Source organism: Buceros rhinoceros, unplaced genomic scaffold (assembly GCF_000710305.1).
Source record: "Buceros rhinoceros silvestris isolate BGI_N320 unplaced genomic scaffold, ASM71030v1 scaffold19008, whole genome shotgun sequence".
NCBI lineage: Eukaryota > Metazoa > Chordata > Aves > Bucerotiformes > Bucerotidae > Buceros > Buceros rhinoceros.
Genome location: NW_010428831.1, coordinates 8,857 through 25,488, shown reverse-complemented (window position 1 = coordinate 25,488; position 16,632 = coordinate 8,857). Strand labels below are relative to the sequence as shown.

Sequence of the window (16,632 nt, the reverse complement as noted above, 5' to 3'; positions counted from 1 at the left end):
ACGTGTCCTACACTTACACTTCAGGAATGTATATAAAGCAAAGGAAAAGAAAGAACAACGGATTTTCACAGTTGTGGCTGAAGTCGCTGCATTATCCTTTCAGTTGTGTTTGTCCTTTCCAAACTTCCGTGATGAACAGAACAGGACATACACCCAAATGCTGCCTTTTTTCTCCTTGCTGCTGTTCAGCATCATCTATGCCACAGACTCTCGGCCCTGCACCCTGTAGGCTAGTAATGATAGGATAGTTAAATCTCATTTTTGATTAGGACTGTTTAGAATGAGGCTGTTCCAGTAGGGAGCTGGCAGAGTACTTCAGGCTGCTGGGGTAAAAGCCTTAACATCTTGCATCTCTTGTCCTCCTCGTGCAAAATGGGATGGACTTTTTTTTTAAGCTGGCAAAAAAAGTTGTTAATGCCTAATATAAATAAAGTGAAATCATGCTACATAAGCCATCCCCACACAGACAGACCATGATTTCAGATTAAACAGTTCACTGTTAGTATTTGCCATAATCAGCAGCTCATGGATCAAGGAAAAGATTCACAAGTCTTTGCCTACTCATCCTCTGCCGTTATCTTCCTTTGCTAGAGACCATCATGTGAAAACTCAAGAGCTCCGTTCTTTTGAATATTAATCCACAGGACAGATCTAGTTATCCACCTTAAACTCAACTTACAACATCAGGAGTTTTCCCACAGCAATCACCAGCTTCAGATAACCACGAGAGACTAACTCCCAATGTGACCAAGCGTCAGACACTCCTGGGTTCATACACAGAGCAACAGGAATCCACTATCGTGAAGAACCCCACGAACAGAGCCCACCACTTCAGCCCTTCCATAATTCCGCACCCCCATCAAAATCTGCCAGAGATGAAAGCACACCTCTTGTCTCCAAAGCGGCCTTAAGTCACGGGCAGGCCTTCGAATCTGCACTAACTCAGCCTCCTGTAAGCATCAACTCTCCTTCCACGGTACAGCTTCGTCAAGGCCCCAGTGCTCAGCTGAACTACAATTCAACAGTTCCTAATGCCCCAAATCACCATGATGCTTTTTTTTTTTTAACAGGTGGTATCACTGAGCTTTCAGAGGAAGAGCCAAATCTCTTGCCTGTATACAGAAAGATTTTCAGCAATACAATACAAAACTAAAACAGAATTTATGTCTAAATAATGAACATAGAAAACTACTATTGTGATTTTGTGGTGACAGCGTAGAAATTTAACAATCGTCAGAAAGCCTAGAAAGGGCGTGTTTAGTTATAAAAGAAAGATTGTCTCAAGATAAAAATAGTGCTGACAGCTAAAAAGCTCTCTGCTGCAGCAAGGTATGCAGTAATGAGTAACAGGTTCTAGACTGTTGAAGCACTTCCCCAATACTGCAACACGACACGTTTCTGTAACACTACTTTTACACGGGTTACGCTGCAGCAGCAGTACTCTTCTCAGTGGTTGGCACTAGGAATTAACCGTAATAGAAGAAAGGCATTGAGTGACCGATGCTCGAGAACCCCTACTTGACCAGTTCCTTAGGTGTGGTTGAAAAAACAGAGGAGGGGGGACACCATCCGTTCCATTCGGATAATACACCTTCCTTGAACATGAGATTCTTGGCAGGAAGTGGAACACCCATATCTGCAGAAATAGGCTGCAAAAGCGAGCTTGAAGAGCCAGCATCATGGAGCTGATCCAGTGTCGAGATACCTTCCTAAAAGCAAAAGGAAGAAGAAACAGTGCCTTAAAAACAAGACAAACAAAGAAGGATTGAAAAGGTAGAATACGACAGGCTTATCTAGTCTGCAAATACACACCAGTATGTTAAAGCAATAAATACCAAATCATTATGGAAATAAAACCAGATTAGACAAAGGGAAGCATCAAATAAGGGTACAGTTGCCTCAGCTGCACGCGTGCATTCATTACTTGGCTTCCAAGAAACCTTCAGGGAAGCCTGAGGCTGAAGGGGAAACCTAGCAAAATGAATGCAAACTGTAAAATCTTCAGAACAGCTGTCGTACGACTGTTCACCATGTACTGCGCTAAGAGGTACTGACTTGACCAGATTTTGAGTAGGTTTATTTTTCTCAGCTTAAAAAAAAAAAAAAAAATAAAAATCACTTCAGCACCTTCCCCCCCACCCCCAATCATTATCAAGTGTTTCTCAGCTAACATCTAAGAGATGGGAACAGGGGTCACTTCAGACTGATTGACAAATGGTTTCAAGGCTTTGAACCTACTGAGAACCTCTAACATTCTCAAGAGGCGGCAGTTTCAGGATCACATCATCCATAACACTGCCTGGTTAAGTAACCCACAAGTTCCTTACCTTACTGAAAAGACAGAATTTGAGAGAAAAGTATCGTAAGGCATAAGCAGCAGACCTGGCATTCCTCCTATTCCCTATCTATGATCTTAAAAAAAAGATCCTCTCGGAGTACTCAGTTTTACACATTTCTACTCCTGCAGCACCAACTTCTAGGGGATCTCTGGACAAGTCCAAAAACCAACTGGTAAGAAATACACATTTATGTGTTTTATTTTTTCCTAGGGGAACACGGTCGACTTCAGATGCGGATAAAATCTCAAAAGATTAGTGTGTCCGTGGTTTGCAGTGAATCTCCCTCACATATCTAAGAAGCAACCAAGTAACCAGCAGAGTTGGCTGTATTACAACATGAGGAGTGAAGAACAACTTTGCTGTACAAGTCCCATAAAAAACTAATTACACACAAGACGAAACCACAGAAGTTAGGAGACAAGTATTAAATGAGGCTAGAAAAGGGATAGGCAAGTACTCACTTTTTGCTACCAGTAGGATTTGAGGTTGATAATGCTCTTAGCAAAAACATTTAAAGAAAAAGCCAATAAAACAAAGCACGTGTGTTTCCATACACCCGAGACTAGCAAGCAGGAGTGCAAAAGGGGATGACAGACCATACAGAATGATTTACATCTGGATTATTGCTCCTTACCTGGAATGAATGAACAAAATTAAGGACCTGAAGAGACAGCTTTCTACTGGAATGTAAGAGTTTTTGAAGGCTGTCAAAAATGAAAGAGAATAAGCTGTGTCCAAGGTGCGCAAATTTTCACTAGTCAAGTACCACCGTAGTAACTTGCTCACAAGTAACTCTAGTGGTACCTAACGCCACGTGACATACAGAAAGCTTGATAATACTGTCATGACTGAAGAGGTGTTTGACTCATCTCTCGAGTCCAGTCAGCTCAATGCTGTTTTCACTACCAGTTACACCACGCTACAAGTGGAGCTACTGCAACTGAAAAATGCTATTTTCCATAAGATATTAATATATGAGACTTCATCACATCTCGTTCTTACCTAGGACAGTCTCGTAACAGGACTTTCCAGAAGCAGATTAGTGCCATACTGTTAAAAAGCAGGTCAGCTACTCTCATACACCCCTTAAGCCATGTTTTCAAGCTGCCTTCTTTTTGGTCTCTAGAACCGTGCCCTAAAAAAACAAAACAAAAAAACCACCCAACCCCAAACAAAAGAAACCAGCCCCAAACCCCCACTGCTGAAGGAGTATTCTTTCAAACAGAAAAGCTACGGTAAAAAGCTTGATCACAGGCCATGACTAAACTTAGCAAATAAGGTACCAATAATGAAGAAAATTTCTGCAAGAACTAAATGCATTTTACACCAAAGCATTACTAGTAAGCTTTCCCGCCTCAGGCCCGAGGGTTAGGAGGAGGAAAGAAAGCCTGTGCTAGGCTAGGAAGGGAAAACGAGTAGGAAGGCACCTGACTTTTCTTTTTTTTCCTCATCCATCCATTCATAGTTTACTACACAGAATTAATTTTTGCCTTGCAGAAACTATAAAAACAGCCCAGTCTTAATCTTCTTTTACTGCAACTAAGGACTGCTACATTGTCCACTACAGCTGGCACCTAGGAGCCAAAAAGCAACCACCTTACACACTAGAATTAGGTACTCTCTGAAACTTAGCTCAGCTCTGCTCTTAGTCATGGGGTTGTAGGTACCGTTTTCTGCAGAAGCTCCAGACATAAACACCCATTAAACGTGTAGCTGATAAATCACAGCTCACCTTTCCTTCCTACATAATCCATGAGTGGCAATTTTCCTGCAGACCTTCTGATTCAATTCAGAGCTGAAGAGTGGAATGCCAAAGCATAATTCCAGGGGAACCCATTCCAGTTCTGTTGTGGGTACTACAGAAAAAAATAAAACAAGATACAACCAAATTTTAAGAAAAGACAAAGCAAGAATGTTGGTTCCAGAAGCAGTTATCTCCAATCAGGATCCACTGGATAGTTCACATTTTTAAGACAGTTCATTTGCTGAACTGTTCAAAGATTTAAGGGAGTCTGAATTTTAAGGAGGAAGAACAGTTAGTGTTGCACTCGTCCCAGACGATAACCAACAATGTGTTCAGATCCTTAAACACAAGATACCTCACTGGACTGAAATCGTTTAGTACAAGCCCTTTGTCATGTTTTTACCTTCCAGGCTTTGCTTGACTGCAGAATCCATCGAGGTTTCCTCTATTACCATCTCAAATGATTCTGTGCTCCCATTTACATCAGATCCCAATGCAAGTTCAGCCTCTCCTAAAAGTAAAGTAATTCTTTCTTAAACATGTAGATGAATAATGAATATAACTTTAGTTACCACCTGATGTAAGGAACATGACACAAACTTTGCTCAAACTCCAAACTGGAGAAAGGGCTGTGGAGGAACATAGGGCCTGACTCATTTTGGGACTAAAGAGTCACTTAGGGATGCTCAACACACGAAAGATTCAGTTCTGGCATTTTAATATGATGCAATTTAAATATTCCAAAAATATTCTTTTTTTTCTTCTGTTGACTGTTCTAGTCCAGCGATTTTTCAGTCTGTATTTGCAATTTCTGAGCTAGGTGCAAAGAAGAATAAAGAAGTACGCCTACTGCCAATAGATCCACACTTAGAATGGGTTCCTATCTGTGTCGGATGGTATTTCGCAGAGTTCCAAATCAAAGAATATAATCTTTTGTCCACCTTTGCTAAAGTGATCGTATGCAAAATTAAGGGAATACAGCTAAAAAAAATTTATTGGTAACCTACCTCTTCCATCAGAAGCATCACTCAGCTTTCTGTTAGCGTGATGACTCGAAGGATTCAACATAGTGACATAGCCACAAAAATGCTGCAAGTCTACTTTGTTTCTCAGTATTTTTAAAGCCGTATGAATGCCCATGTTCGCACGAGAGAAGTCTAGTAGAAAACAACACATATTTCAGCCTACGTCACAAGAAGCCTCCTCCATGACTACACAGTTCACCGCTAGATCAGGCTAAGTTTTTTATCTGGATTTTCCCTTTGTTGTGATGCTCCATCTCAGTGATCACATTGGTAGATCTGGGATAACACGTAAGTATTAATACACCACGCACTAACTGGTATTTTATAGTGCAGTAAAAGAGCCAAGGAGAAAGGGAAATACAAACAGAAGATGCTATCTCTCTCATGCACACAGGCACACACAGACAGCAGAAGTGGCAAGGTTCACTAGGAATCAGATGACCAGCTTTTCCAGGGGCAGAATCTTTTACGGCAAATTCAGTACAAGGTACATGTGCCACATATCTGAACTTCTGAAGATCCAGAACACAGTGTTAGAGGTTAACAAGTACTTTCAACATGGAGTTGTCCATAATAGAACTTAAGAGATTCTGTCTTCCAAGATTTTTCACTAGCATCAAGTTGGAAGAAAACAGACATCCCAGAGAGGGTCTATATCAAAATACTCATTTTGAACCTGGTAAAAACTACATTAGGAAGTTAGCTTTACTTCTAGTTGGCCCAGATTTTTCTAAGTGGTAGATTACATAATTTGGTATTTTTTATCTGGAAATCCATACTTTTATGACAGCTCTCAGCTGGGAAGGCTATGGCCTTAACTATGTTGTGTCCTACTCATCAAGGAGTATTTCAGAACATGTAAATTCCCACCTTTCAAAATCAGTTGAGCAAGACAGGCAAAGCTCTTTCTGAGGAAAAAAACTCCATAATATTTCCTACCGCTACTAATCTAGATAAGTTTGTTCAGTTTTGGTCTCATCTGTCTTACAGTTAAAGAGATGCTAAATAGAATACATGGAAGATTAATTTATGCAGTTAATAAGTACGCCAATTAATAAGCAATTCTGTACAGAGAAAGATTCAGAGGTCCTTGTGAAAATTATTTCTCTATATACGTGCTAGGAGAGGAGAGGCCAGAAAACTCATTCTAATTAGGACAGAGAAGATAGAAAGGAGAAGATCCTATCTCTAAACTCACAAACTTATCAAGCATTTAAATATATTTTTCAATTTTCTCATAACTTGACTCATAAGTCCAAGAAAATTTGTACTATAAAGGATTATTGCAACCTTACTGCATATGGTAATGTGCAAGAAAATGAAATACAGTGGTGCAGAGATTACTTTAAAGACAGTCAGTTACCTCCTTGCTGCTCAGCTTCATCAAATGGGAAAGGTATGTGCATTGTTTCTCCCACTCCGTGCATGCCATGCCCCTGAACGTCAAGGAAATAAATTAGGAGCAGAAAAATATACTCATGACTTAGCTCAGTCCTACTTGTGCTCCCTTTTAAGTAGCACCAGTCAAGCTGATGAAACAAATAAGCAGATTGAGATAGTTATACGAAGTTCTTGCTTAGCTGAAATAACTCATTAAATACCCTACCCTTCCCCCTAGAATGCATGAGTAATGCACAGAATGAAGTTCAACTTCAGTGAAGAGGAGCAATTTTCTTCTCCAAATGCTGGTTATGAACAGATTACCTGGTTGCTGAGCACTTCTAGAGCAAACCAGAGTTTCCACTAATAGTACAGAACATTTCTGAGCAGCTAAGGCTGTCAGAAGTGAGCCTTTGAGAATGTGTAATTTTGTGTTTTTTAGAATATTAAACATCTATTTATCTGAATAATTAATTCTGGGAATTCCACTGAACCGAAGAGGAAGCTATTTTACTTCTCCCAAACAGACAAACCCACTCTGTTTCTGCTGTTTGTGATAAGGAGCATGTTCACTGTAAGAGCTAAATACCAAGCGCTCCAAAAAATGCATTTCTGGAATTATAGTTCATATTCCCTTAGACCACTGCTGCCTAAAAAGCTTCCGGGCTCTTCGCTTTCATTCCAGTTTCCTATATCCCCAAGACACACAAATCCACATCTGATTTTAGCTAGCAAAACTCTGTTACGTCTCCTCCAGGACAATAACGCATACACTGTATGTACTCCGGTCAAACCCCACGTCCCAGCCACCACTGAATCACAGCAGCAGTGGATACAGGTGTTAACACTATTTTCAGCTGGCAAAAGTGTGGCTCTCCTTACGTTGTAATCTCCTCTACCACCTAACAGCTTCACTCAGAGGTATGCATGGTTTCGCCATTTATACGGAGCACTCCGTACCTGAATCAGAACTGCAGAATGTGTTAAAGCATCATTCAACATCGTGAGCACATTTGAAGTAGGAACTACGCCTGGGTCGTGACCCCAAGACGTTATTAATAAGCGATCATAGCCCTATAAGAGAGAAATCAAAAGAGCATTTACAGCAATAATGGACTATACAAGCACATAAAGTGAAATACTAGTGTTAGGCATTAGCATGGTGTTACCATTAGGAAGTTACCACAGGTGACTATGACTCTACAGTGTTACACTTTGTACCAAGCATCACTCAAGTTCATACTCCTGGCAAAGACAGAAGTTGGCCAACCTCTAAGTTAAGGTGCTGTTTTGAACAGGAGATACCTGTCACCAATTCCTGTAGAACTATGTGGCCATCGCAGCAGCCTCCAAGCAATCAGGAGATTAAAATAATCCCACAGAAATTTAAAATATAAACTAGATAAACTAACACTACCAACCAAGCTATATCAATGCCCAGAATACCCAGCACAGGAAGACAAGGACACTGACTAGAAAGTAATTTCCTACTTTCTCAGTTTTCAAGATTGCATCTCCATAAGATCCCACATCTCCATAAGATTTCTAGAAATGTCTTGGTTCCCTAAGAAAATTACACAGCAAAACAGTAGCTGGAGAAAGGCACTCACAGATACACGAAGCGGAAAGAAGCTCCAATAAGTCTGTGATAGTGTAGAATGTGAGATCATTTCGTACAGGAAAACCTGACCTATCAGCATACTGAGAGTCACGCAGTTTTGAGGTTTTCCAAGGGCTCCACACTGAATGGTGTGCACCATCTGTGTATTTACTGGTAGTTTACGCTAATGCCAGACTAAGGTTTGAATCAAGCTTATCACCAATGGCCTTACAAAGGGCCTGCTGCCCTAGAAGCCTGGATTTACTTAATCCTATGTTAAAGTAAGTCTTAGAAAGTTTTTTAAATTGGAAGGGGAAGGGACATGTGAAAGAAGTTTGAGGATGGAAAATACATCTACAAATCCCAGAGCGAGAGATGACTGCTGAGGTAGGCACACCAAAGAACGCACATCCCTCTTCGAATGTCTCCATACCATTCTAACACAATTAGCTCCTCAAGTATCTACTGAGAATGACGAGATGAAAACTGTAGAGGCCTCTCTGCAATTATAAATTTGAACATTATTATTTTACAAATTCCATTGTGAGCAGCAAGACCCAAACACTGCTAAGTGTTGGCACTTCAAATCAAATAGATAGAATGATTTTAGGTTCAGGCAAGTTTAGAAGTTCCACCGAGGTCTGCCAAGCGCACAGAAGACCTAACAGGACTCCTCTGTGGCACGTTCCTTATTAGCATCTCAGAGACAGAATGGGAGAAGGCAGCATCGGAAGCGTAAGTTGATCATTTGCACGGTTTTGTGGGGCTCCTTGCCACAGCACCGTATGGATGGTAGGAAAGTACTGTGTGGAAACTTAGGTGGATTCAAGGCTGGAAGAAATCTAGGGGAGAAACTGATCACTGAAGAGACAAGATCTCCAGTCACGACCTCTGTATACACAAAACCACATACAGCTCAGGAAGTTCCAGAACAGAACATGCTGGAGAGGTCTTAAGAGGAAGCATTACATGTTGTGCTTATTCCTCCTACTTTCCACCACTGCTAGAGACAGGCTACTGGGCTAGGAACACCTTTTGTCCAACCTTGTGCAAACTTTGTTAAACTATTTTGTCATTTAAAATGCAGGGAGAATTACAGCCTAGAACAAAGTCTCCATCACAGATTTCTACTGTGGACAAACTGGAAGCGATCGTTTAGCCACCTTCTAAAGCAGGCAGAGTTATATGCAGAGGTGTCCTTTCCAGTACCATACTAAAAAAAGCACAATATTCTAGGTTTCTGTCTTTCGATATAACTCTTCTTTGTAACATGCTCTAGGAATGGACTTACAAACTTAAACTCACAATAACTGCAGCACCACATTTTACACTAGAATGGAAAGGGACGGCATCTAATACACCAGAGTCACATTGTGACAAGAAGAGAGACATAAATAGCATTCCTTTTTCATAACCTAGAAAGAAAACAAACCAAAGTGCTACATAAAACTTGCTTCTAGGAAGTAGAACTTGCTTCTGCATCATCTTCAATAAATTGTACCTCTGACTTCAGCTGTTGTCCCTAAATAGCGTACAGCATAACTGAAACATTTGGAGAAGGGAGGGAGAATAAATTTATGCATATGCTACCTGAAAAATGTCTGGAAGTTTTCGAAGACGTGTTCCTTTAGAGAGCAACAGAGAGGGTGGTCCTTGTCCAGTTATGTGGTAAATATACAGCTTGAACCAAACCGAACTGACCTCTGGTATTGCAGGTCCAATATGCTGAAGAGAGAGTATGCAAGAAATTAGAAAGAACTTAATATTGCAGCTGTTACATGGACAGATGTCACTTAAGAATCAACAGGTTTAAAGATATATAAATCTAGTTTTGCAGCACAGGAGTTCAAATCTCAAATGCACTACTCTGCTCTCTCTTCTCTGGATTATATTCTAGGTACTTAGTCCACTATTGCAAGGCTTTACAGAAAGGTCGTAGTAAGGTATTTCCTATGAATATAAAACCAAGAATGAAATATCTGTCATTGTCTCTGATAAACTGAAGATAAATTAAACAAACTTAGTAAAGTAAGTATTCACATTCCTCACTAAACACTTTTTTTTTTTTAATTTGAATTGCAATACTATTCTATATGCCAATAATTGAGTCACTTAAAAAGGACATCTGCCAGCTGTAGCCAAACCAAAGCTATTCAGAAGATACTGTATTACTAGATACTGGGGGGAGAACTCCCTGTATTTTTTCACCTGGGGTGTACAGCTGCTAATAGGTCGAATTTCATTGGTGAGTGGTGCCATGGAGACCAGCAGAGTATAATTTTTGTTGAGAACTCTGCTGCACGTCGCTGGATCCAAGCCGAGCAAACTCTCACACCGTAAGAGGTCCAAGGGAAACCCTATGTTGAAAACGTAAGATTCTTCAATTATCATATAAGATGGAACTCACAACCTAAAGTATGAATTCAGATTTTCCATTCTCCCCTGATAAGCCACCAATACAATACTTTCTACAACTAAGTTTTAAATTATCGGGGTGAACTTTAATAAATCTGTACATAATTTTAGCAATTCCAGTCATGCAGGGTTGTCTGGCACAGAACTACAGCTTGCTCCTCACCAACTAACTGATGCCAGGAAATAAGCAGAGAGATACCGAGGAAGTTAGGTAAGGTTAAAAAAATAATAATTTTAAAAATATACCCCCATCAGAAGAACACACTCCCTTCCATGACTTGAAAAATGTTTCACTGACAGCACAACTCTGAATGAACAATGACTCCTTTATTACGGCTTTCAAAACCACACAATTTGAAACCAATCTCTTCCTCAAGTTCACCTTGTCTTGCCATCATTATGTTTTTATCTGTTGCTTTGGACGTTAAATCCAAGCCTTGGCAAGCAAATCAGTCATTCAACAGGCAAACCCAGTAATGCAGGCCCAAAGGATGAGGAAAAAATGATGGTTTGGCTTCAAAATATTTTTAAACAAGTAGGATATGAATTGCTTTCTTAATCAGCTTAATCAGAAAGCCAAGACCAGGGCAGATGAGTAAACAGACTTAGAAGGATTTCCTCAGTGTTCACAGTACCATTATTGGGTTGATCAGGCTGTACAGCTTGTGCCCCCAGGTCTTTATTATGCCGCAAAAACAGTATCGTGTTTCTCAGTGTAAGTGCATGATCGAAGTATCGCTGTGCTTCCCCTTCACCTGTGCTTTGAACCTGAATGAGAAACAAAACAAATGCATACAAGTGGTGGGTTGTTTCCACAAGTGTCAGTTGCACAAAAGGAAATATTTACAAATTAGCATTTCAAAGCTTTGCAATAACCCTGCAGCTTATATACAAGAGTGATCTACAGCAACCATTAAATGCAAAGTGAGTCTTGGCCCTGCTAGTGGAACGGTCAAGAAGTACACGAAGACACAACCTATAAATCAGAACTACGACTCAGCCTTTAGGTGAAAGGATTCAAATGTGCAGTCATCATGACTGGTACAAAATACAGCAACCGCGGCGGTTCTCCCGCATAATTCTACAGCTGTCCTTCTAGAATTAACTTTAAAAGATGGCTAGGTTAAACATTCCAGCACACAACAGTCCAATCTTCCTACAATGTAGAGACTTTCAGAGGATTAACACCTTATTAAAAGGAAGGCGAGTTCCATGGAACGAGCCCTAACGCAGGTGTGTTCGTTCATGGACGCTCTTTGCTCACCAGCCTCACCACATTCACACACACACAAAGAGTGTCCCCAGAAAGTCACTAGAGGTATAACTGCCGTGAGTGAGAAATGTTTTAACCGAGCCAGTGAGGGTCAGTACGATAAGGTGCTGGTTCATCACTGCACTACCAAATAAGCAGGTTCACACAATGAAAACACGGGGGGCGGTTTGGCCCCTTTAACACTTCAGGTGCTGAAAAAGCATTTGGTCAAACATGTAAGAGATTACCTTTTCCAGCTCCACCAAGAAGCTGTCAAGACTCTCATCCGACAGTTTCCCAACTTCAAACATAGTGACCGCATGACTTTTCAAGTTCTGGAACAACAGAACTGTCTTAATTATTTGAGTGTGGAATGGCCAAGTAGATTTATTAAGCAAAAACATTTGTTAACAACAAACAATAGCGAAGTTTTTAAAATAATTACAGCTATATTATGTTGAAGTCCCAGTATTTTAAAGCTCTACATATTTATTCTTGGCATAATACATGGAACAATTTTGACATACTGGTGAAAGATTTCCCATCATTAAGAACGCAGTGAGAGTAGAATCGAACAGGAAGGCAATACGCTTTGTGTGTCCACTAGACAGATTCAGGCTGCTCACGCTGGCTGTTTCAGCTAACAGAGAACAAAAAGAAAATACATGATCACATTCTGTTTATTTAAAAATCAAATCATTAAGTTCAAGTCAAATAGATTTTAAAAAGAAGAAAAAAAGTTAGTTATTGGCATACTGAGCAGAACAGAATTCCTTTATCAATAGTAAACTACTGGTTGCCTTAATTCGGTAGTTGGTATCTTTGTGTCAATTGATATCCATAATACAGATCAGCTTCATCTCCAGCAAAACGCTATTTGGCTAAAAAATGTTAAGCCAAGAATTAGATACCACCTCCCCTGCTGTATAGTCCATATGAAAAAAAGATCTACACAATCTGTGTTTTACTTGTTTCTAAATCCCTTTACAGCCTATGACGCTCTAGAAATATAAAAATAATTGATCCTAATGTATTAAAATTTACTGTTAGTGCTAACCTGGATCATCTTGACTGTTGGTATCTGTATCTGTGGCTGAAGACCCGGTTTCCTGGATAGGACTTCTGTTTTCCGCACTGTCCCATGAAAGCAGCATCTTTTGCGGGTCCAGTGTACTCCTATTAATGTGAATTAAAATCCACACCTATTGGTCACTGTAGCACCAGAGAAATAACTCTGCCTTCCGGTGCTGGAAGTCCCTGCCATGGGCATACCCGATACGTGCCTTTCAATACTTCTAAGCCCTAAACCAGTAAACCCTGATGCACCTTAAGAGACCTACTTCAGCTTCAACACAAAAGTTTATCTGGGGGTCTGAAAATACCAGATTTTGAAAAAAAGATCTGAAGAAAAAGTCCCCAAACCCCACTACTGTGGAGGAAGAATCCAACGAAAAAAAGAAATCTAATTCAATTTGTTAACACAGTCTGAATTAACATTAAAGGAAACTCAGCACGGTTTTAAATGGCTTAATAGATACTGAACTAAAAGTGCCTGACAACTCTTAATTAATGCAACTTTGCACTTACAAGCTAAACTACCACTCCTTATCCTCAGATTAAAGAGAGGATCAAGTATTCTTCTCATTATACACATTAGAAAGCCAAGTGATACTTGTTGTTGCAGAATTCAGAGAAAGAAATCAATAGCTTTATCATCGGATTTTGGTTCTAAGCTTTCTCTTCAAAGAGGAAAAATAAGCCTCGTGCAAGAATGAAGACACTTACTTCAGTCTGTTTACAGAAGGAACATTCTTCCACGATGGATGAAGATTATCCAGGTTTATTACTTGGCCTTTTTTATGAGCAAAGCCTAACCGACAATACATGGACACAGCATTCTGGAGAAACACACATACATGTAATAAGTGACCGCTGTACGACTTCCCATATCACGTTCAACAGATGTATTAAACACACATACCTTTACTAAAGATAGGTCAATCTCCAGGACGTTTGCAAGCTGGAAAAAAAAAAAAAAAAAAAAAAGAAAGAGGAATTAACAGTACAGGGCAATCCACCACTTCTGGGCTTCAGCACCTTTTTGTTGCTTCATTTTTAGAGCCAGCCTGTACTGATCGAAGCTGTTTTGACTTCACTGAAACTGATGAAAAGGTGATGAAGTCTTGTGTCTCAGTTGAAAGCATGCAAAAGAAACAGGAGGTTATCCTCCACACCGTAATTTCTAGATTAATAATGTGTACAAGACACACAAAGAGGAAAACAAATCCTGGATATATTTAATGAGTATTTTTCAGGTGCTTATTCACCACGTTTCAAGAGTAAGACCTTATGAAAACATATTTCTCAGATTAAAATTATAAATACTTATGAAAAATTAATATTCCTATTAAGCCAACATCCTGCATGTTTGCACTGACAAAGAAAAAAATTTTATTTTCTTTATTTCACACTAGCAAAACAGACTGTGTTCCAGTTGTAGGTCATATAAAATAGTCTACAATAGTCATCTCTATAAATTCATTCCAGCTGTTTCAGTGAATTGAAGGGACTCCTTCTAGCCTGTTATAAAAGTTACATTCAAGATAAAAGAAACAGGTTGCATCTTAAGCCCGGCAATATCCCTCAATAAATTCACTCGATATCAATCCATAGCTCTGCCTCAAGAATTTTCAGCAGTGTGCTTTGGGCTCTTCAAGTATTCCCATCTCCCGACACACGGCTAAGTTGTACTTACCTCTGCCACATTAGTGTGTTCATCTATTGAAACAAATATCTTGTACAGGAGTGTTTCAAAGTAATCACCTTGCACTCTGTTCATCACAAAACCTTCAAGTGGTGGCACTACAAAGAAGAATTGCGAAAGTACAATTCAGTAAGTTACTTTATTAAACTGAAACTGCATAAAAATGGAAACACAGATTTACACTTGGTTTTCATGGTACCTGTAATTTCCAGGATTTCCCAGTCACAAAGAATAAAAGCCTAAAGACAGTATGGTATTTAAAATTCACATGGTATTTAAAATTCTCCCACTCCTTATTAAAAGTAACAGTTGTCAATATGTTTTTTGATAAAAACTAAAGCCCCTCTACTTCACATCACAGAGCCCTGCAGAATCCAGCTCATCCAGCACAGCTAATTTCCAGCCCGTAAAATGATTTTGTAATGTGGTTGGAGGATAAATCATGGCTCTGACTGGAGTGCGACAGAAAGAAAAGCCACCCCACCCAGACACTCCAGAGCTATTATCTAAGCAGTAAGTCTCTCGTATTTAGAGGACTTTCACTTAACTGATCTCTGCTGTTGTTGCAATGACAGGTACTACTGCACAACCAGGTTCCACACCATTCCTGTCTTTGCAGATTACTACACTGCATTCCGAAGCCCCTCAGACCTCGCACAGCATAACAAGTTGTTCAAAGGGCAGCCACGTGCTGTGCTAGTTTAAGCTCTTACACAGTCCCCAGACACAGCACATGACCACAACAGAGATGTCAAGACCACGAAGGATGGAACTGGTATCTATAAAAAAGTTGCATCTGTCTAGCAAATAGGACTCAAAACCCCACGTCGTTTTGGTAAGGCAGCTACGTTTCTCTGTGCTATTCTTCCTTTTCATTACAGACATATAGGAGAAACTTAATAATTCATGCCATGACTCTTTAGAAGAATCTCATCTTAATTAAATATGTATACAAAACCACCTAAGAATTCAAGCTGAAATAAATCCCATATACAATAAAAATGATGTTTCAATAGGGCTGAAAACATTTAGGCAGGAAAAAATTTCACAGCTCAAATGTTTTGTTTATGCAAACTGAGGAGCAGCTTCCAAGACAGAGAACTACAAGATAACCGAAATGAAACCCAGAAAACATAGGTATAACAACATTAAATATTCACTTACCTGCTATACAGCTGTCATCAGATATCGGTACATCAAGGTAAATAAATCCTTTGTTATACAAACCTTTGTAAATAAAAGCACATCAATTTAAGAAAAAAAAAAAAAAAAGGCATTTTCCAGAGTGCTAATGACACAAAGCAGACTTCCCCATCAGCTCATTCAGAATTTAAAGAAATTTTTCCTAATAGCCTCCGGAGTGGAATATTACTTTGCGATGCACAGCTCAGTAAACCCCATCTGATATTAAACTGGTGTCACTCTAAACCAGAGCTCTTTACTTGCAGTCTGACGTGTTACGCATCTCGACTGACTTCTGCACAGTAATCACCCCAAGGAGAAATTTTAAGGAAGGGCAGAACGCTTCAGCACGCCTATCTTTAGTGTCTAAGGTTTGTAACAGCTACACTCCAATAGCGAAGTATAAAGCTACATTACACAATATAAAATGAGCCCAAGTCACTGTCATGGGTTCCTCTGGTGTCATCCAGGATCACTCCATCTACACCACACAGCACAGCAGGGAGGAAGCGTACCAACAGCGTACCAACAACCCTCTGGCTGAAGTACACTTGAACCCTTGAAGTGGGATTGGTCAGGTTGTGTCACGCACAGGGAGCTCAGCCCAGCTACAGCATGTGTGCATGTATCTACGGTACATCTAGTTCAGTTAATTCCCTATCAGATCTTAAATAAAATGCCTGCATTAATCCAACAACGAACCTGAATTCACGCCGATACAAGTGCTGTGCAGCACGGGCAGGGACACATCTCAGCTATGCGCACTGATGGGTATCACAAACCAGCCTTAGTGGATAAGGATGATGTTACGAGCCATCGACACGCTATGGGTGCTTTTCACCGTCCCTCCTTCATATTCTCATAGATGCTACATCCTTACTTACTGTACCTGAAATGTCCTGATGGCACTATAGTTTGGACTAAACACTCC

The 16,632-nt window shown here is 40.0% G+C and overlaps 1 protein-coding gene across 1 annotated transcript in view; it reads right to left on the bottom strand.

Moving 5' to 3' along the window:
• Positions 1–1,514: 1,514 nt before the first annotated feature.
• The window catches only part of FAM91A1 (family with sequence similarity 91, member A1), a gene marked incomplete at its 5' end in the record, with an annotated part of 22,619 nt that continues 7,501 nt past the window's right edge, over positions 1,515–16,632 (bottom strand). The window contains 17 exons of the mRNA XM_010142430.1: positions 1,515–1,709; positions 2,974–3,043; positions 4,072–4,195; positions 4,487–4,594; positions 5,091–5,240; positions 6,472–6,544; positions 7,449–7,562; positions 9,679–9,813; positions 10,297–10,445; positions 11,139–11,271; positions 12,004–12,090; positions 12,283–12,395; positions 12,813–12,931; positions 13,541–13,653; positions 13,737–13,775; positions 14,511–14,617; positions 15,684–15,746. Of these exons, the coding sequence (XP_010140732.1) occupies positions 1,515–1,709; positions 2,974–3,043; positions 4,072–4,195; positions 4,487–4,594; positions 5,091–5,240; positions 6,472–6,544; positions 7,449–7,562; positions 9,679–9,813; positions 10,297–10,445; positions 11,139–11,271; positions 12,004–12,090; positions 12,283–12,395; positions 12,813–12,931; positions 13,541–13,653; positions 13,737–13,775; positions 14,511–14,617; positions 15,684–15,746 (1,892 nt within the window). The remainder of the gene's footprint in view (positions 1,710–2,973; positions 3,044–4,071; positions 4,196–4,486; positions 4,595–5,090; positions 5,241–6,471; positions 6,545–7,448; positions 7,563–9,678; positions 9,814–10,296; positions 10,446–11,138; positions 11,272–12,003; positions 12,091–12,282; positions 12,396–12,812; positions 12,932–13,540; positions 13,654–13,736; positions 13,776–14,510; positions 14,618–15,683; positions 15,747–16,632) is intronic.